The sequence below is a fragment of the Centruroides vittatus genome, unplaced genomic scaffold (assembly GCF_030686945.1).
Source record: "Centruroides vittatus isolate TY-2023 unplaced genomic scaffold, ASM3068694v2 contig_749, whole genome shotgun sequence".
Classification (NCBI taxonomy): domain Eukaryota; kingdom Metazoa; phylum Arthropoda; class Arachnida; order Scorpiones; family Buthidae; genus Centruroides; species Centruroides vittatus.
This window is the reverse complement of record NW_027122485.1, coordinates 625641-648908: the sequence shown is the minus strand read 5'-3', so window position 1 is coordinate 648908 and position 23268 is coordinate 625641. Positions and strand designations below refer to the sequence as shown.

Here is a 23268-nt window from a genome sequence, read left to right as displayed (position 1 = left end):
AATCCTTTTTTAAAAAACTTTATCCAGTTAAAACTTGAAAATAATTTTCTATTTAAAAAATATATTTAAACATTTATTATATTTATTTAATTTAAAGATAAATTTTAGATCAAATACAAATACAGAAATGAGAAAAATAAATAAATAACGAAAATAATTTTTTATTGAATTACAAAATACTGGAAAACATTATTAATTTTATAAAATAAAGAAATATCTTAAAATCTAAAGGATTAATTATGTATTTTAAAAACCTATAATTAAATATTTTTATAGTTATTAAAACATTGAGAAATCGGAAAAATGTTATATAAATCAAATTTAATTAATATCATATTACTTCGTCATCTAATCAGAACGATGAAACAGGAAAACGATAGAACAACTTTCGTTAAAATTAAATAGGTGTTATCTCCGAAGCTAAGATACAATATCATTTCATCTATTTATTATAAATACACCATTTTAATTACAAAAATATACAAACGTAATTTAAAAAGTAGTACAGGTTAAAAATTTTTTGTAATGCGGGGCATTATTACAAATTTTTATAAATACACACTAACCTTCGAAACAAGAGCGAATTAATTAAAAAAGTTAAAATTAAAACATTTGATGATGTCATACAGCCTACGACTGCATTGTGACACGTCATACTAGCATTTATATCTCGTATCAGATTTTTGTAATATTTATTTTAGAAAAATACATAGATAGATAAAGAAAAAAACTCAAAAGTTATGCGACGTGTCGTCTCGCTGTTATGCAGTTCGCTGACCTAGTAATGAAACCTTTCCAACCTGTTAAAAGCTTATTTAGTGCCTCAGGAAGTCGTAGTAGTGCTGAGGACGTGCCACTTAAACCATATTAACGGTCAAGATGATAAGAAATGTTTGGAAAATTGATAAAAGAACGCAGCATATTAGATAATATAATCATACAACAGATTTTCAGACGTTCAATGCTAAACGAATACTAAAATTAGAATGTGTAGTTAAACTTGCTGGTCTAGATACTTCGTCTACTTGTAGCATTTTCAGATGTTTTAATTGTAATGGTCCACTAGGAACTAAGTCATGTGATGACATTGATGAGACCGAAAGTTCTGAAACCATTAAAAAAAGAATCTCAACTGATGAAATCATACACTCAAACGGCTATTGGGGCTAAAACCTAAATTACTCATATGTTTGTCTTCTATGCAACGTGACACTTCAATTATCTAACTTGTGTTAAATCGATCATCGATTAGTAATTACGCTGATTACATAAAGCAAATGCCATATCAGAGCTGTTAACGGTGTCATATGATAAGAAATTATATATATATATATATATATATATATATATAATTTCTTTATATATTTCTTTATATTTCTTTATATATTAATTTCTTATATATATATATATATATATATATATATATATATATGTAGAGAAAATAAAATAGGTAAATGCTAGCTAAGTTCGTAGTAAAGAAATTTACTCAAATATAACTTTTAAATTATATTGCTGCGTTCTTAAATGATATCGTCAGTCGAAACTACATAATGCGACCTGTTTTCGACACGAAACTAGGTTAAAAAGAAACCTTGAAGCATCACAATTTATTTTTCACTCGGGTCGACAGGTAAAGCACGTGACAGATTTAGAAACGAAAGTGTGACGTTCTAGACGACTGTGACGTCATGGTTTTCGGTAACAAAATTTTGTTTACTGTATGTCCCCGATTTAAGATATTTCAGAAGAATAATGCTTTGTTTATAAGCAAAGCGGCGTTAGAGCATAAAAATTATTGAATTTTATAAAAGCAAGCTAGACTACGCCCAGTTTACATTGCAACTGGTTTGAACCTGATTTAAAAGGGAGTGGATGAATGGTGACGTTGCACTGTTCTTATTGGTTAGTATTCAATACGATAATACTGAGCGTATAAACGACCTCATCCTCTTTCGGCTTTCTCTGAAACTTGGTAGAGCTATCGATCTGCGAACTAACTTTACGAACTTTGTAGAAAATGCGTGAAATCGTTCATATACAGGCTGGTCAGTGTGGAAATCAAATTGGTGCTAAGGTAAGCGTTAAAACGTGCAATTAAGTCGCATCTGTTAAAAATATATATATATATATATATATATATTGTGACGTTACCTGTTGTATTCGGATGTTTCACGGGTGATATCATGACTAAATTTAGCATTTTAACTTTACAAAACTAAATACGCGGAGTAAATATATCTAAGAATTAACTTAGAAAACATTTTACCGTAGTGCATACATATCTAAAATGTGTACTGATGATGAGAAAAAGTAATTTTTTAATTATTTCAGTTCTGGGAAGTTATATCCGATGAACATGGAATTGATGCCACAGGATCATACCATGGTGATTCTGATTTACAACTAGAAAGAATTAATGTCTATTATAACGAAGCTGCAGGTAATTATAAAATTTCATTTTTTAGTCACATAAAACTTAAAATTTGCAAAATAATCCCTTATGTTATCAGATTAAGGAAGTGAATAATGTGTTGAAAACATTATCTTGTTAAATCAACTGAAGAAGAAATGTTTTTTTAATAGCACTTTTCATTATTATTTTTTGGTCTTGCTTTATAATATATTGTTTAAAATGGAAATAATTAAAAATATGTTACATTCTAATTAAATTCAAACATTTTATATAGTTGTTCTGTAGATATTTATCTGTAGATATAGATCTGTTTTGCAATATACACAGTCTGATGTGATTTGGTCTGATTATCCTTAGATGTATTTATTGTTGTTGTTAAATATTAGTTATTTTAAGCAATAATAATTAAATTAAAAACAACATTGCTTTCTTAAAATATTAATGATCGTGAATATTTTAAGAAACATTTTTGCTTTGAATATATAATAAATTGGTTATTATTTACTCATATTGATCTTAAATTTATTGTAAAACTTAATATAATTGCAATTATTTGCTTTTTGTCCAATATTGTAATAAATCTTAACAACATATAGCTGTTAAGATTTATTAATAAAATTGTTTTAAGGTAATTATTTCCAAATATAAACAGTTTTTTAAACTTAATATGTAGAAATTATAAAGAAATGGTCAAAGGTCATGATTACAAGTTTTTATATAGTAATTTATAAAATAGAAATACAGTATCAGTGATTATACATTATAATGAGTAATTATTTGGTTTCTAAACTTAAAATAATTTAAATTTTTTAGGTGGTAAATATGTTCCTAGAGCACTTTTGGTTGATCTGGAGCCTGGAACAATGGACTCTGTACGTTCAGGTCCATTTGGACTCTTGTTTCGACCAGATAACTTCATATTTGGTATGTAATAAACAATGATTTATATATAATTAATGTAGCTCATTACTTAACTCTATTTTATTTGAGAAAAAGTTAATGCAATAAACTTTTTTTTTTTTAAAAACAGTTCTATTTGGTTTAAATATATTTTAAGAAAAATCATGAATTTCATCTTTTATAAATTCTTCTAACAATTCTTATTTCATTCCTTCAAACTGATATAGGTCATATTGTTTGTAATATATTGTACTTAGTCATCTCTTTTATGTAATTTCCTGAAGTTGATCCATGTATTATAAACTTGTGTTGAAATTTCAAAAATAATTCTGTTTTCAAAGAAAAATTTTATCTTTATCTATCTGAACAATATATAATAATTTTGATATAGTAATATTATAAAATATACTGGCAATGTTAAATTTATCTTGGAAAATATAGATAATCTTTTTGCCTTTTGTGTTCACTTAAAAATTTTTAACAAAATTTTAAAATTTTAGGACAGAGTGGTGCAGGAAATAATTGGGCCAAAGGTCATTACACAGAAGGTGCTGAATTGGTAGATAGTGTTATGGATGTTGTTCGTAAGGAATCTGAATCCTGTGATTGCCTGCAAGGTTTCCAGCTCACTCATTCTTTAGGTGGAGGAACTGGTTCTGGTATGGGTACTTTACTCATTTCCAAAATCAGAGAAGAATATCCAGATCGCATAATGACTACATTCTCTGTTGTTCCATCTCCTAAGGTGAATTTTCAGTTTTAAATCTTTTATAAGATATATAATATTTATCAGAAATGAGTTTGCTTTTTGGCTTTGGCATACCAAAGCAAGAGTTTTATGCAATCCAGTGGCGTAGCATAATGGGGGCGGCAGGGGCGGCCCGCCTCGGCGGCACTTTTAGGGGGTGGCAAAATTTCACAAAAAATAATAATATCATGCAAAAATAACTAAATAAGGGGGCGGCGAAATTTTCCTCTGCCCCGGGCGACTGACACCCACGCTACGCCACTGATGCAATCATAATTGATATTAATATTTGTCTCAAGAACATTGCTTTAGTATTCTTATATATAAATCATCTTAAAATCCAACATAAAATTTTATTTAAATAAATGTTTGGTTTTTAAAAGCATATTTAGATAATATAGTTTTCAGAATCAAATATTAAATAAATATGAAAGAATGCATACATGATTTATCTTTATTTTTCTAAAGATGGCTTTTAAAAAATCAAAAACATCTAATTCTTGTTCATGTATTAGAAAAAAACAATTTTTAATTTTTGCCTCTGCATAATTTCTCTTATATCAATAATGGAAATTACAAGATAGCTGAAGCAGTAAAGTCTGTTTGTGCTTTGTAAGAAGAGAACAGAAGATAAAATGATACTAAATAGGTTTAGTATGCAACACTTCACACATTTACTAGTTTTGTTCTCCCTTAGTCAGTGAGAAATGTTGACAGAAGTTCTTTTCTCTGTTGATAGCCCACAATCCTTCACATCTTTAAACATAGAACTAATAAAATTGTAATGATTAGAACTTGACCAGAATTATTTTCAATGAATCTTAATTTATTTTTTATATGCAGTATTTTAAATTAATCAAATCTTAATTAATATTAACTTTACATATATAGTATATTTAAAACTTACCTGAGATATCAAAAATGTACTTTGGATCATTTTCCTTAATTTTCTTTTATACAGTTTTATTCTCTGTCCTCTCTTCTTGAATTAAAAAACAAGATTAACTTAAAAATATTACAACTCTAGAATAAAGCCTTGAAAGCATACCTAACTGCAAGTGTTGAAAGCATATCTGCATTTCTTTCATTCTTTTAAAGTATGAATGTTTATGGGAAGAGAATAATAGAAAAGAAAAGTGATATTTTTTTCATTCTCACAAAGTATGAACTGGCCTGAAAGGCATTAGCTTACCCTACTCAGGGACTCAGGTTCAAATTACGTAGGGAGGCTTAGGAATTTTTCATGGGCAAATCATCTCAGAAAGTCAAGCATCATTCCTCACCACCTGACTATTTTTATTATGGGCTTGGTAGAACAAATGCATTTCTAATAAGTGTGACACACAAACACACTTTTTAATTATGTTAAGAAATATAATAATTTAGAATTAAACAGCAAAATTTATTGAAATTCATGTAATAAAATGAAAATTTCATTTCTTTTGCATTAGATTTTCTTATTTAGTAAGTTTAATTTTTATATTTGTTTCATAAACACGAATAAATTGTATGACTAATTTTTTAGTCATACAATTTATTCCTGTTTATGAAGCAGTACAGCATACCTTTTTTCTTCTGTTTCTGTTGTCATTAGAAAGAAAAATTATTAAAAGGATAATACTAAGATTACTGGATATAATTTTTAATAATTTGATGTCCAAGTGTAAAAGTATACTGTAAGCCAAATGACTATATAAGAAATGAATGATTCATGTATAAATATAGAGACTAAAACATTATTTCCAAAATACAGGGTGTCTCAAAAAATGTATACACACTTTAAACAATTATAAAGTCAATGCTTATTAAAAATACAGTCAAACCTGTTTTTATGCAGGGGATAGGGACCGCATTAAAAAAAACGCATAAAAAAAATCGCACGAAACTTCACGAATGGCTGTAAAAAATAGTTTTCGCAACACAATTAAAAAAATATTTTTTTTATGCGGTCAACAGGGATCGCATAAAAAAGTCTCACATAGAAAATAACTCAAAACCGTACGAAATAGAATTTATTGACAACAGATGTCGGCACTTGACTGCATTGTCTGGTCTATTGTCTGTTTTACATATTTTTGTCCAGGTGGTGTTTTGTTGACTTAAAAAGTAAATTATTTCATTTTTCGCATATTCCTGCAATAATATTACTATAATAAGTTCATTTATGCTATAATAAGTTTATTTAGCTATAATAAGTCAACGTGAGACATGACGAATCGCACGAGACTAGTCGCCAACTATACCGCACAAATAAAAAATCGCACCAACAAAAACCGCACAAATTAAAAATTTGCATTAAAAAATCGCACATAAAAAGACCGCATAAAAACAGGTTTGACTGTATATTTCATTTTCAAAATGTAATAGAATTTTACAGACATTATTTAATTGTTTTGTCAACACCTGTTTTCAAACTGACATCCATTCTGGTCCAGGCACTGCTGACAATGTGAAGCAATGGAATCACAAAAGTCATGAAACATTTTGTTTGGTATATATTCTCGTTCAATGGCTGCTCTCAACAGCAACTGTTGCAGGTTTATGTAGACTTTGTCTTTTAAGTATCCCCTTAAAAAGAAGTCTAGTGGTGTGAGGTCTGGTGAACATGGAGGGTATTCTACAAAACCCCTTCATCCAATCCACCTGTTTGGCAAGATCTCATCAAGGTAGGATCTAACCCTTTGATGATAGAGTGGGTGGTGCCCCATCTTGCTGAAAATAAAACTCATCTTCTTCAAAGTCTTCTCCAATGCTTGGGCATGACAGACTGTTGCAGCAAGTCCAAGTAAAATGGGGCCAGTTACAGTAGCATCAAAAAAGATTGGTCCAATTAATCCTCTTGATGATAAGCCACATCACACTGTAACTTCTGGTAAATTAACATGATGTTCCACCATAACATACAGATTATCAGGTCCCCAATAGGTGCAATTCTGGCAGTTAATTGTACCATTTAATTTGAATGTAACTTCCTAAACTGTGTTTGCACTTCAACTGCATTTTCACACTTCCAGTAGCATTTTAGTATGAATTTCCTTTGTTCAAAGCTTAATCTGACTTCCATTATTAATTTTAATGGGTTTAACATGGAAATAAAAATACACCAATTGAGCTATCAGCTTTTAAAGTGTGTATACATTTTTTTGGGACATCCTGTATAGTCAAGTTATTATGATAGAAGATGGAGAATGATAACAACTGATCAAAAATCCTCACTATTATTGAATTTCAATAAAATATGTAAAAAAAAATATTTGATTTGCTAAATTGATATTTTAATATAACAATAGCACAATAATTTTGATAAGAATTTCCTCAGTATTTTTTATTTTGTTATTTTTTGAATTAACATGGTATATTCATAACTAATAACATAATGTCAGTAACTAAAGTGAGTGAATATTTTTAAGGTGACCAGACCTCTGCTTTCAGATGGCCTGTTCCATTGCTTACTCAGTTCTAAGAATGTCCTATTATATATATAACTGCTCTATTACATTCCTACAATTGTAAAAAGACTTTTAACCAATACAAATGCACTAATAATATCTGATAGTGCTTGAGTTGGCTTGTGTAAACAGGTTGTTAAATTTTCAAAAATTAGTGATATATTTTTATTTCTGAAATAAAGCAAAGAAAAAAATTGAAGCATTAAATTTTGTATTTCACTATGGTCTAAAAATTTCAAAGGCAAAAATGTAATAAAATGTGAAATATAGAGTTGGGGTTCTAATCAACAAAAATGCTTACAAAAATAAAACTACTTTCAAACATTTCTGTATTTAAAATTAATGTATATTTATATATAATAGATAATAATAGAATAATAAATAAACATTTATGTTGTGATTTCAATTTATTGTAATTGTTTAATAACAGATCAATTTATACACTAGTCTGATTAAGGACTGATAACTTTAAATTTAATGCAAATGTAAAACATTAAAAATTAAATTTTTATATTACAAGATTGATTAGATTATAATAAATTTTATCTGCTTCCAATTTTTCATTATCTTTAAAAAAGTATTGGAGTAAAAAGTTTTTGCTATTTTACTTTGATTTCTATATTCAAATTTTAAATTTCAGGTATCTGATACTGTGGTTGAACCTTATAATGCTACACTTTCAGTCCACCAATTAGTAGAAAATACAGATGAAACATTTTGCATCGATAATGAAGCTTTATATGATATTTGTTTCCGAACTCTCAAATTAACATCTCCATCATATGGTGATCTGAATCATTTAGTATCAGCAACAATGTCTGGTGTCACAACATGCTTAAGATTCCCTGGTCAACTTAATGCAGATTTAAGAAAGTTAGCAGTTAACATGGTTCCATTCCCCAGACTTCATTTCTTCATGCCTGGTTTTGCACCCCTTACATCAAGAGGAAGTCAACAATATCGTGCTCTATCTGTTCCTGAATTAACACAACAGGTAAATAAAAATGTTTAATGTTCTGTAGTCAAAATTAAAAATAGAACTTTCCTTAATTTAAGTTTAATGTAAATAAATATTTTTCTTATTCCTACTATAATTATTTTGATACATTACATTGACTAAAGAATAAATATCCAATGAAATGGATAAAACAAAAAAATAATAATTTAAATATCATGTTTGTAAAAAGAACAAGAGAGAATTATTACAATATTTATCAACCATCATAATTAATTCTAATAGCAATGCCACTGGTGTATTTACAATAATTGTTAACCAAACTTAATCTTGCATTTCTAATGAATATCCCCCAATTTTTGACCAGAAAAACCTTTCTAAACAGATTATGATTATTCTTTCTATAATTATTGTACAGTATAATAATACAATAAAAAAATCTTACATGATGATGATGACAAAATGAAATCTGATGATCAAATGAATAGATGAAATATTTTATTTAGGTTTTTGCAATACATTGTAATCATATTTAAACAGTCTTATCATCTTTTTAATTTTGTTAAAACTGTTAGCACTGTTAAAAAATGATATTAAGCTTATATTCTGAGAAACTTTAGTTCATAAAGTTTTTTTTTTTTTTTTAGTTTATATAAAAGTAAGGTATTAAACATTACTTTTATAAATCTCTATTTGAGAATAAAATAACATCAATTTTTAAAATAAAATCGTTTTCAAAATTTATTTTGGAATCAATTTTTTTTTAATTTCAAGCCATTTATTGCTGATTTATTTTACTGGCAATCAAATTATTTTAATACTTTCTCTGAAATTGTTAGTTTATATTTCATTTCATTAAATCATTTAAACAATCTTGTCATTAAAAGTGAAGTAAAATATAAAAATTGTTAAGCTCTGAACTTAGAAACATGAATATTAAATATTAATACCACTATCTGGATCAGGTTATTTATATATGTGGCTTGGAGGAATAAGGGCTAATGTCAAGTGCATTGGCTCTTATTCTTCCAAGCCACAGATATAACTTTAGTTGCTAGAATAGCATTTAGAATAACTACAGGTAGTAGATTAACAAGGGATTTTGATTTAATAATTATTTATTAAATAAATAATTACATATACTTCAGGAGAAAAACTTATATATATAATATATATATATATATATATATATATATATAATATATATAATTTGAAGGAGTTTTTATTTTTTGCCACAAGTACCAAATTTTATCACTATTACATTGCAGATTGTATATGTTAGGTTCAAAGACCAAAAATGCTCATTGAATGAAAAAATTGATCACAATGTACTCTGACTTCTCAGATCTAGTTACAATGCAAATTTTGCGTTATGGCACTTTTATAAATGTGCACAATATGTTTTGGCATATTCAATATGACCACAAAGTGAAATTTGTGTTGATATTCTTTTAATAATCAACCAAAACACGATGCATTGTGGATGTTTATCAATGCAGCCATGATGAATGTGATAAAAATATTCTGTGCAAAAATTTGTTACTTATTTTTGCATAGAATATTTTTAATAAATAATTTATGTATAATTTCCACCAAAGGACTAATTCTGAACAATGTTTATTATTAGAAAAATACTCATCAGTGAAAATTCTTTTCACAAAACATTATACTATGATTCTTTGATTCTTTTTAATCATATAAGAAATGTACCTCTTCATTTTTTGCAATTCACAGTCAAGAAGACAATTTGCTGTTAATTTTGTTTATGAATCCTTGGTACCTACATATACCTTAAAATCCTAAATATCCTAAAAGAAAGTATTATAGATTTAAGTCCAATAAGAAATTTATTTGTAAATCATTTTGTCAATTGAATGCAAATTTGTTTTCGATAATGACATTTCCACAAAGAGACTGACTCCACACAAATTTTTATATTAATATTAGTAAAAAATAATGATAAATAGAAGTTTATCTTAGAAATTTAAGGCTTTAAGGCAAAAATAAACTGTTTGTTTATTTTTGGTATAATTCTCAAATTAGATTAGAGTTTGATTTCATTCTAAATAATAAAGAAATTTCTTACTTATTTTTGCACAGATATTTTTATCACATTGCTTCATAGCTGCATTAATAAGCATTCACAACATGTGGCATTTTCATATTACCAGATTTATTGGCTGATTATTAAAAGAATATAAACACAAATTTCACTTTGTAGTCTTATTGAAAGTTGAAAGCCACAACACAATTTGTATTGTGGCTGGATCTTAGAAGTCAAAACATGTGATCGATTTTTTCCCTCAACGAGCATTTTTGGTCTTTGAGCCTAACATATATACTGTAAATATTTGACTGAGATAGTTATTCTAGACTTACCTTCCCAAGTTTAGAATATCTCCTAATACAAATTATAAACATCCAAATCAAATAGTTATACATTAAAGTCAAACAATATTATAATTAAATTAATAATTAAACTATTAGTTACATATTAAAGACAAATTTATCAGGTTTGGATGTTTGTATTTGTGTATATATATATATTATATATATGCCATGCAGAAGTAGATACAATGGCTAGTGGGAGTTATAGGCCATAGGTATCGAGTTGTCTCCAGCTGGCACCATAAGTAACTAATATAACCATACTCTGTTATATCTGTGTAAATAAGTTCTAGAAGTGAGGATTGGATGAAATCTAACTAGCATAACTGGCAATGCAACCACACAGTAAGCAGGGCTGTGTTCAGTAATGCAGAATTCTTGCTAAGTCTAGTTATGCTGCAATGTTGAACTCATTTCTAACTACAGCTTGACTCCTCCCACCGCTAGAATTCTAGCTTCTTTTATCTATGTAAATTCTACTAGTGACGTCATTGTTTTTGTCTCATACGATTTGCAAGATGGCTGCTTGTGTTGGACCAAATATTTATTATTATAACAATCACAATGCTATTCTCTCATTCAAATCATTATCTCATTCTAAAATGACTTCGAAATGTAAAATTATCATATATTGGTATAACAGATTCAGAATACATTTTAACAGAAGACAATGGTCCATTTCATTGATTACAATTAATAATTGATTCGTTAATTTCATCATGATCTGACGTAGCTTCATTTGAATAATTGTATTGGTTACTTCATCCTTTTTGATCAGTTCGTTTGCAACAATTGTTGCAATCATACAGTAATTTTAACTTTGTCCACCATTTTGCCCAGTTGTCTAACAGAATCGTTCAATGATGCTCAGAACATTCTCAGCTCCGCCCACTAAGCCACTTAGAATTCTAACTTAGATGTTCTGCGTTACTGAACACAGCCCAGGAGTTGTGGATTTGAATCTCACTTTAGGTTGATTCTTTTCTTCCAGAACCTTCTAAATTAATTATTAAATTTAGCAAGAGATGGTGCCTAATGCCTGCCTCTAGTGCCAAATAACATAGCATTTAATTAATAATGCTTATGAAATGACCAATTTTGCAGTGTGACAGGTTTTAACCTGTTTTATAGAATTATACATCTATAACAACTGTGGAATATTTATCTTATAACAACAGATCTGCATACATCACACACTAGTTTCTTTCAATGTAGTGAAAAACACCTCAGTGGGCTTTTAAAGTTGACCATGCAGTCAAATAAAATTCCTGCAAAGGAAAATTATAAGTTTAAACTGAAGTGTAATGCATCCAAAGTGACCCAAACATTAATACAATACTTGGACAAGAAACAGCAAGCAAAAGAATAATGCAATGCCAGCTCTAAAAATTTCATATAGGAAACATGAGCCAGAAAATAAGCAGTGTGGATATTCAGCTTACAGTTGACAATGACCAACATAGCAATTTTCTTATCCAAAACTGTTTAGGAAATATTTGCTATACTACATGTTCATCATTCAATAGTATCCAGATACCTGACTGCTCTAGACAAGATCAAAAAGCAGATAAATGTGCCTTATGAATTAAAAGACAGTATTTGTAACATAGTTGAATTCAGTTGGAGCAGTGACTTTTGTAAGTTAAGAAGCTGAAGCTGTCCTAAAACAATGAAAAGGCTCCTTTGTAAAAAATTTAAACAGTTGGCTACCTGAAAGTAAGCATTTTATACAGATAATAATATGAAGCCAGAAACATGAGGTAATATTTCATTATCTATATTATCAGAATATTTATTGTTTCTGAGATTCTTCTGTTCTTCAATATTTCTACATTCTAATATTTTTGGTAAGTTTGAAAGACACTGAAATTATTCCATTATTGTATTTCCATATTTATTTACTTTGGAGTCCTTTTTTTTTTTTTTTTTTTTTTTTTTTTTTTTTTTTTTTTTTTTTAGGCAAATGGAAAAAATGACATAGAAATTTCAAAAAAACAAATTCCTAAATTTTAATCCAATTTATAAAAATTATTAATTTTATTTTCTTTATCGCAATACCTATTTTATATATGTATTTATTTATTTACTTTTAAGATTATAATTTAATTTCTATTCTTTTTATAATGTTTAAATATGCTTGAGAAAGAATATATTTTATTAATAAGTCTTACACTAAAACATTTTGTTATTAATTTTTTAACATTTAAAGGCAAATTAGATATTATGTTATTTTTTCTGTTTAAGTTACGTAATTAAAATATCAAATATATGAATATAATTTATTGTTAAATGATAGATGTTTGATGCTAAAAATATGATGGCAGCCTGTGATCCTCGTCATGGTAGATATCTTACTGTAGCTGCCATGTTTAGGGGAAGAATGAGTATGAAAGAGGTAGATGAACAGATGCTCAACGTACAGAATAAAAATAGCAGGTAAGATTATGTTTTTGTTGTTTTATTTTAATAATATAAATGCAAATGTTAATGTAAAGAAAATTAATCTATATTTTGTAAATAGTTCCAAAATGAATTTTTAGTAGTAATGTTTTGACTTTACATTATTATCACATATTACATATTATTATCGCATGTTTTTATGATTAAATAGAATAATATGAGACAGTTGTCGTATCTACACAAGGCAATGAATGGAAGTATTGCAAAAGTACTTTTCTAGAACTTTCTAAAAAAAGACTTTCTGGAACTAAATGCCTGGAAAAAATTGCGTGAAGCAGCATTTGAATCTTTAATTCAGTACAAAATGATTATTGTAATAATTTTTTTATTTTGCATGAAAACATAAAACTGCAATATAAGAAAAATATAATCTTAGACTAGAAAAAATTAGGTTTAAACCTATCTAAAAATATATTGACTTAAAATTTTCTCAGAATTTATAGCATTCCAACTTAATGTTGAACAATTTTTAAAAAATTTTTGGTTACTATATTTTTGATTATATATGCTAAATGTTATTTTGTATTGCTACTAACAATTAGATAATAGTGTAAGAAGATGTTTGTTTGCTTGTTCTTATATTTTAATGGAAGAAGGTCATGCTGAACTTGAATGAATGCTTTTCATTCAAAACTGTGTTGTGAATGGAAGCATTCATGATTCTTTTTGTTCAATGTGGTCACATTAAACAGAAGTCTCTAATATCTATATCCATAATCAAATGTAGAGTTAGAAGTTAACCAATAAGCATTCATGTACTAAAAATAAAGTGAATTGTACAAAAATAAACACTGCAAAAATCTAATGAACCAGCAATAAAATTATACACAAAGTGCCAACATTTTCACCTGTGTTAAACGGGCATTGTCAGGCAACAGACTGCTGTGAAGATAGAGGGGATTGCCAAACAGGTGTATAGGGGAAGGGATGTATGATGTAAGAGAGGAGGGAGATTTATATTTTGTAGAAGTACTTCCAGGCATTTTAATCAAAGGAGTCCTCATTGCAATAGTTTATGGCTGCGTTATGGGAGTGGCCTTGTAAATTTCCACCTGTTCTGGATGTTTAAGCATATATAGTTTAAATTTGTAATGTAGGTGTGTCTCATGGAAGTCCACCTGGATGCTGGGGTGATGGATGACATACTGGCAAGGCACTGGACCCAAAGTACAGTAGGTAGGTCAACCTATGCTTTTGTGTCTGAAGTTGGTCATACTCCAGTGTGTTGTGATTGGCTTACAATGCAAATACTGACTGGACATGGGAGGTTTCCCCACTTCAAGTCCAAGTTTGGACAAGAAGATAGTGCCTCGCATACCCACAGGAGCAGTTACTATGTACTTGACTGTCCTCTTACTGAGGACTTCCACTGAGGGGCTGACCAAGCAACTGGTCTAAGCCTTCTGAACAAGTACTAGCAGCTAGTAAAGGAAACTTAAAGAAACTAAAGGAATTGATGGAAATTAATAGGTCTCTTTGACCTATAAGCTCAGTGGACACACTGGGCAGGGCCCCTTTTCTAGGGGATGGGACCCCTAGAAGAGGGGCTCCCACTGACTGTCATTGTGAGCTAGTCTCTCATTGGTAGAGAACTCTATGTGCAGTACAGGCTGCACCAAAATGTATGTCCATGTAAGAGGGTTGGACTTGAGAGTGAGGAAGGGAATGAAAGTTGGTGGTCCCCTCTTGGGTCACACTGGAACCTGAGCCAGAGTCAGACCCAAACATGTATCTCAGGTTCGACTTAAGAGTCCAAGTCACCCAGTAACTGCTGGGTTCCAGACCGAGCTTATGATTAAGACAGTCTTTGTATTCTGAAGTGCCACTTCACAGAGCAGAGGCAATTTACTTAGAGTTTGTTAATATGAAGCTGGATGTCTGGGTTGGATGCATATGTAGCCAAAGCCATATTGTTTAAACCAGGGTTGTCCAACCTTTTTTCTTAATGGGCCAAATTAGAAATTTAGTATATTCAGTGGGCCGCAAAGGTAATTGATATAAATATATGCTTTTAAAAAGATCAAAATGTGAATATCAAATTTTAATAACAAATAGACCAGTAAATAATACAGTATTTTTTTGTAATTATATATTTCTTTTATGATATTGTTAATATCTGCTTTTGTGGTACTAGTCTTAATTCTAAGAGTGTTAGTTAAATGGGAATAACTTAACCTATTTCTTTCAGTAGTTTTATGTTTTTCATGCACAAGAAAAATTGTTCACAACAGTATGTATTGTACCATACCATGTGCAAAACAGTTTTTTAGATAAATTGACAATTTCATCAAATTCATTGAAAGAATGAACTTTTTTTATAAAATTCAAGAAGGGAATGTTCTCTAGGATAAGTTTTTTCAAAGGTTTCCTGCTTTGAAATTCAATAAGTTCTAGCTGGTATTTGGCTGGTGCTTTCACATAATTAAATGAAAATGGATCACTAAACAATTTTAATTCAGTTTTTATTTTTCTGAAGTCAGAAAATCTGGTAGTTAAATCTTTTAACAAAACTACACATAGTTTACTACATTTTTCAAAGTTAACAGGAAATTCTTTTTTTCATTTTAATAAACTCTGAAAATGCACAATTTCACACAGTAATTTTATCATGACAAATAAGGCAAATATTTTTACACGTTTTCGATTATGAAATATTTTTATATTTTGTATTCCAGAAGATATTGAATTTTCTCTTTTCTTAGTATTAGATGCCATGACAAAATTCTGGGCTATAAAAATATAAATTTAAGGATAATGAAGTAATTATGAATATAACTGGAGGCAGTGCCGTAACTAGCCTTTTATGTGCCCGGTGCGAGCATCTGTAACTACACCCCAAAATTATGACCCAAAACTTGGTCCAGGTCATTTCTGTGCCCCCCCAGGGTCTACACTCTGTGCCTGGGCACTGCTGGCACCTCCCTAGTTACGGCACTGACTGGAGGTTGAAAATATTTAAATTTTTATATTAGCAAAAGAAATACAGTAGAGCATTGATTATCCGACCCCCGATTAACTGACTTATCGGTTAACCGACCGCGTTCTAGTCGGCAAATTCAAATGTCCGCTAGTGATGTGGCGCTACAATATTTGGTTATGTCTTGCTACTTTAATATTATTTTTGTTAAATTTTTGCATGTTTTAGCTGGCAGCACTGGCTCGACCATGAAAGAGAGGCTAGTATTTAAACCAGGCCTAATACACTATACTAATAATGTATTTTTTCATACTTTTTGGTTATCCGACTTTTCAGTTATCTGACCAACCCCAGTCCCCAATTAAGTTGGATAATCGATGCTCTACTGTATATAGATAGACCTGTCTATATTATATACTTGTAATTAGAAAAATTGCCAAAGTGGAATGGTCTAATTTATTCTTTATTTCTATAAAGAGTAAATTAGCCCTTTCCACTTTCATTAGGACTAGACTCGAGTCACTAAAAATGTCTGATACATAATCCCTCTTTTCAAAAGAGTGTTTTTCATCCGCCTGATGAAAGGTACACATTCAGCCTTTTTTTATCACTAACAACATCACTTTGTTTCAGTTTCAAAGATTTTTGTATAATCAAAATGACACCATGCCACCAATATTTTTGATTAGTCAGTTACAAATTATGTCACCAATTATGTCATTACAACATCAAAGTGTATCCAGTGAAATGAGAATAATTTTTATGACATAGTTTACCAAAATAAATAAAAATGTACGGTACCTTAAAAATTTAGGGTTCAGTAAGCTGCATAAAAATATAAAGTGGGCCAAGGATTGGACATCCCTGGTTTAAACCTTTTTTGGTGTTCCTTGGGACAGATATGTAGTGGGCGAGACATAGTACCTATGTATTGCCCTATGCTATGTAGGTGGCAGTTGTAACGGTGGCCTATGATGGGGATGCTGTAAATGCCTGGCAGGTGGTTCTTGCTGGGTTGGTCTTTGGTGTTGTGGAGTAGAGAGTCGATAGACAGACTTCTGCAGAAAGCCAATTGACATTTGTTTCCTCATGCAATTTCCCAGTAAAGTTTGTCAAGAGTTTTGTTGTAGGTGATGGTCTTGTATTACAGGAAGGAAGAAACAAAATTCATAGGTGCTACATCTTGCCCACTACATATTCGTCTCAAGGAACATCAAACATCTATCAAAAAAGTTTAAACAATAGGCTACATCTTTGGCTACATACACATCCAACCCCAGCATTCAGGTGGACTTCCATGAGACACACCTACTAGATTACAAATCTAAACCATTTGTGCTTAAACATCTAGAACAGGTGGAAATTTACAATGCCACTCCCATAACGCAGCCATAAACTATCACGATGTGGACTCCTTCCCACTGCCTGGAAGTATTTCTATGAAATATAAACCTCCCTCCTCTCTTCTTACATCATACACCCCTTCCCCTATACACCTGTTCGGCAATTCTCTCTATTTTCACAGCAGTTTGTTGCCTGACAATGTCCATTTAACACTGGCAAAATCATTAGTATAATAAAGCCTGTCATTAATTAAAGTTTTATAAGGTTCAGTTGTGTTTTCCCTTGTTTTCCATTTGTATACTGATTTTAAAGTGAAGATCAATCTTGTAGATTTTCTGGAAATAGAATTGATGAAACTAACTTTTAAGCTAATTAAGAATAAGAAATAATAATAAATCAACTTAATAAGAATTGATGTAAAGTTGCAAAATTTCTAAGATGTGTGCTTTGTTTACTTGTTTTAAAATCAGATTTATATAAATCTATACATTAGTAATATTTCTTCAGAACTATTTTATAACTATAGTATTACCCAACATATGCTTTGTGATTTCAAGATATTCAAAGAAATAATTCTGAAAACAATTTCATATGTAAATAATTTATTTGAAATTGTTGAACACAGACTTTATTGTGAAAGTGGTATGTTTTTTCTTTATAAAACAGATTTCAATAAATATTAATAAAAAATTTATTAACACACATTAAATATGTTTTTCTATCAAAAGCATTTTAGAGTATAAAATTGTTTTTAAAACAGGTTAGTTATTCACCTGGAATATACTTTAAATCAGCAGTTGGCAACCAGTGGTCCGCGAGAAAGTTTGGGTGGTCCGTGAAGAAATTTGGACATTGATCAACTGAAAGTTACATGAAGTATTACAAAAGAAATGCAAAATGCTTAGTTGCTTTTTTTCACTCATTGGGGGTTTTTATTCAAATCTAAAACCAAATACAAAGCGACTGTTATCAATAAATAATGAACAATAAGTAATATTGTGAATGCGATTGTTGTTCTTCATGGAAAAGTGCTAATAATCCATAAACTTATTTCAAAGAAGTGGCAATGAACTTTAGGCTTGTAATAATTTGTTATAATTAAACAAGCAAATTTCATATTAATATAGTAAAATTTAATCCTGTAGACCACTATCATGAATTTTTTTAAACAATACAAAATCTGTAGTATAATGATCATAAAAGTTCAAAATTGTGAATTTAGTGGTCCATGAGGTCAGAAAGGTTGCAGACTGTTGCTTTAAATCATATTGCCAATGCTTTTTTAATGAAATTTGTTTTCTGTAAACTGTGAATCAAACAGTAATGATAATTAAAACAGAGTTAAAATATCACAAAATAAACCTCTTCTACTATTAACACTATGTTTATAACTCGGGCAACATTGTTCTGGCGGTCTGGAGGGGGATGACATTTAGTTCTCAACCTGAAGAAGGTCTTGGTGGAGGCCAAAAATGTTAGGTTTGGTTTTCCGTCGAATACAACACTGCTAAAAGTTTTTGTTGTGACGTTGTAGAGTTAAACTTTCAGATTATATTTTAATATAATCTGAAAGTTGAAAATTTTTTATTAAAAATCATCAATTTATTTTAGTGTAACTTGAAAAATGTTTTTTCTCTCTACCTAAGAACGACTCTGATTTCAATGTGGTGCTTGGGTTTTGATCTAATGATGAGACAAACTATGTCTCATCAGTGTTGAAAATTGACTTCTTTAAACTTGTAGCATATGGTGATCAGTGTAACCTATATTTTTTAAATTTAGGAATGAAGTTTAACAGACTTAACTAATTTTGTATATTTTTAGAAATACACTTTCTAATAAATTGTCAGAGAAAAATCTAAACAAAGAAAGAAATACCACTTATATTATCATTAACTGAGTAGCTTTAATTTGATCATTGACACAAACTTAGAAAATAGTCAAAAATTTAATGAAGTAAAATATAAAACTGAATAATTTTTCAGAAGACCCCTATTTTAAGATTTTGATTGAGTTTGAAGTTTTCCATTTAGTTTATAAATTATTTTATCTTGTGATATTTTAAAATATCAATGCAGTGAATATATGCATAGCTTTTTAATTAAAAGTATAACATTTCTTTAGAAATATTCAACTCCATCTTAAAGTAAATTTAAAAAAGAACAAAATTCATGTATACAATATTTTTCACAGATTAAGCAAATTAAAAAACATTTAATAAGTTGTTATTCAAATCTAAAGATGGAGTAGATCGATATTTTGTAATTCTGTAAATAAATGTTCTTTACTGATTTAAACTAAAATTTAAAAATTTTTTATTAAAACATTATTGCATTAACTTATAACTAAATAAAATGAAATAGTGATTTGCAGTATAATTTTTTAACTTTAGTCTTAATAAATTGAATAAATTGACTTAGAAATATTTAGAGAGACTAAAAAATTGTCTTCTTTTCCAAGGGCTGTGGAGTTTGTACACAAATGCTTTGACTCTGACTCCAACTTTAACTTTTCAGAGTTGGAATCAAAGGGGTAACTCAAAAATTGCTTTTGACTCCAACTCTATAGCTGTTCCCTTAAATATATAATTTTTATATTTTCTTATGGACTGGTGATGAGCCATGAAGCAAAAGCATATTACAACTTATTGGGATAAGAATATAGAGAAAATCATTACTGTCAGGCCTGCTGTAAGCGGGCGTGCAAGGCGTGCACTGCACACAGGTGGCACGTCCAGAGGGCGGCAAATTGGTATTGCTGGCAAGCTCAGCGTAGGTTGTTGTAATTAAACAGGGGTGGCATAATTGGTATTGCACATGGGTGCTCAAACAGCTAGTGGCACTGCTGATTACTGTATCTCATACAGTTTGTACAAGAGAATTATAAAATCTAAATGTTGTATTATTATTGTGTTTGTTTATCTAAATGTTTTATATAACCCTATATTTGAAATGTTCTGTTGATGATGTGATTTGTAAATATTTTAGTGTATTATACTTAAAATTTAATATATCAGGTTGTAATGGTAAAATTTAGAAGTTTCAATTTTTTTCTAGAAATGACTGGAAAAAATATTCTAGTATCTCCAATAGGAGTGTATAAGAATAGCCAAAGATGTTTCATCACATTTCTTTGGAAATACACACATCAGCAATGTCTGACAATATGAAACTTTTAAAAGAGTATATTTTGCAAGCTATTGCTCTATCATTTCAAAAGTGGCCAAAACACAACAAAGGTCTTAAGATCTCATCTGCAAAGCATTTATAATATTCATGGGTGACCAAAGGTCAACTGGCTGATAGTGCAGAAGAAAGCAATGATTTGTGTTTGTTTGACATCATGACAATGGAGCTGCTTCCAATCAATATTGCTGTCATGAAAGAACTCTACTGCAGTGGTTCTCAAACTTTGTTTGCAATGGAACCCTTTTACATTATTTGTAATATAATGGAACCCTTATTTAAATTAATACTTATTATAATAAAAGAAATATTTTATTTGAAACACACTTACCGTAAATTGGAATATCAAATTTTAGTGAAATGAATGCATCTGTTTTTTTGACATAAGTATCTTCTGGAAATTTGGTTTTATACTTGATAACTGGATTCTCATATCTGGGGCAGCATCCAGTCTGCTTCAATACTTAGTTTTTGGTCTAGCATATCTCGAAAATCCTGATTCACACCAATATGTACCAATTTCTTATGTTATGATTAAATGTTGCTTTTCAATGTGGCTTTATGGAACCCTTGACCTTGCTTCATGGAACCCAAGGGTTCCGCAGAACCCACTTTGAGAACCACTGCTCTACTGTGAACAACTGGATTGTTTGAACATTGAGATAAAGAACTTTATCCAAAAATGGGCAAAGTCCAATACTACAATGACAATGTGCCAGCTCATAGATTTAAGATGACCTTAGAGCAGCTCACCAGTCCTGATGAGATGTTCTGCTTCATTCACCTTACAGCCCAGACTTGGTGCCAACTGATTACCATCTATTTTGCACCCTGAAGAACAGTATTGCTGATATGCAGTTCAATGACAATACCTGATATTTGAGTCATTCTAGACTCACAGGATTGAAAGTTTGCAGCAGAGATGGTGAGATTGATTGATATTGATGGTGATTATCTACCAGGCTGAACAGTAATCATTGTTGAATTAATTGTCAATAAAGTTTATTCAAAATGTCTAAATTTCACTCTTACAACTTGATGATAATAATAATAAAGAATAATTGTATTATTAATTAATTTTTTCTTAAATTTTTAATTAGTAATTTAATCTTTGAATATTTCATGATAAATTTTTTATTTTGTTATTTTTAGTTATTTTGTAGAATGGATCCCAAACAATGTTAAAATTGCTGTTTGTGACATTCCTCCACGTGGTCTGAAAATGTCAGCTACATTTATAGGAAATTCTACAGCCATTCAGGAAATTTTTAAAAGAATTTCAGAGCAATTTTCTGGTAAATTTTTAATTCTTTTTTTTTTATTAAAATGTTTGTATATTGTTTTGATATTTATTTTTTCCTTCAGCCATGTTTCGCAGAAAGGCTTTCCTTCACTGGTATACTGGAGAAGGAATGGATGAAATGGAATTTACAGAAGCAGAATCAAATATGAATGATCTTGTGTCAGAATATCAGCAATATCAAGAAGCAACAGCTGATGATGAAGCAGAATTTGACGTTGACGAAGAACCAAATTACGAGGGTTAAAATAATTACAGATACTTCTGATATTTATCTAAGAAGAATGTTGGTTGTGAGAGGTATTAATGGTTAACTGTTAAAATTTATAATGGAAGAATATATTTATCATTTGTATTTTGATAAAATAGAAAAATTTTGTAGTTTAACCCGGTTGTAAAAAAAAAAATGTTTCTATTAAAATGGCTGTTGTTATTTTATATTGGTTGATAAATGTCATTTTATCCTTTTGATAATGGTTTCACTTTATTATTTCTTCATCCAAAAGTTAAATAAAAGAAATTTCAAAAGGAATTGAAGGATATTAATAAAACAATATAAATTTTTTAAACTGGTTTACCTAGTGGTAAAGTTTAAGTTTTTGTTGTAATATTTTATAATTTTCAAATAGATAGCATAGCCCTACATGTTCAGCAAAATAAAGTTGAATTTGTCATAAAAGTACAGTATACTGTTAAATGAAAGTCACAGAAATAAAAGGAAATATGTAGTCAATCATATGATATATGACAGGTAGTTCAAATTGTCATATATGATATATGACAATTTGAAGTAAGTAAACTCCGGCAGTACTTTTGGAAACCATGTCATGACTAGAGAGGTGAGAGTGAACATGGATAGCATAAATAAAGTGATATTTGGGTTGAGCAACTACAACACACACCAGTTTCCTGGAGTAAGCTCACCAGATTATGGTAAAATAAAAAAATTTGGAAATTCACAGAGAATACCTACTATGAATATAGATCTAACAAGAAGAAAAGCTGAAATTTCTCAGATGTAAGCAATTTTTTTTTTAAAACAGTCATAACTAACTTGTGTTAAGGGTGACCATGCTAGTAAATATAATAAACCTCTCAGCATCCCAAATTACTCTGTTCGAGTGAGAAGCTGCCTGGGATGAGTTGGTTGCTCTGTCACCTATGTGTGGCGTCAGACCTGTGAAGCTTGCTCATGTTGTCACTGGATAG

At 29.6% G+C, this 23268-nt stretch overlaps 1 protein-coding gene across 1 annotated transcript; it reads left to right on the top strand.

Annotated features, from left to right (window-relative positions):
• The first annotated feature begins 1915 nt into the window (after positions 1-1915).
• On the top strand, positions 1916-22497 carry LOC136981261 (tubulin beta-1 chain-like). The gene is made up of 8 exons (XM_067277563.1): positions 1916-2074; positions 2332-2440; positions 3227-3337; positions 3814-4058; positions 8151-8504; positions 13150-13289; positions 21912-22054; positions 22125-22497. Exons 1-8 carry the CDS (start codon positions 2018-2020, stop codon positions 22304-22306), a joined length of 1341 nt encoding a protein of 446 aa, XP_067133664.1. The 5' UTR covers positions 1916-2017; the 3' UTR covers positions 22307-22497.
• Positions 22498-23268: the final 771 nt, after the last annotated feature.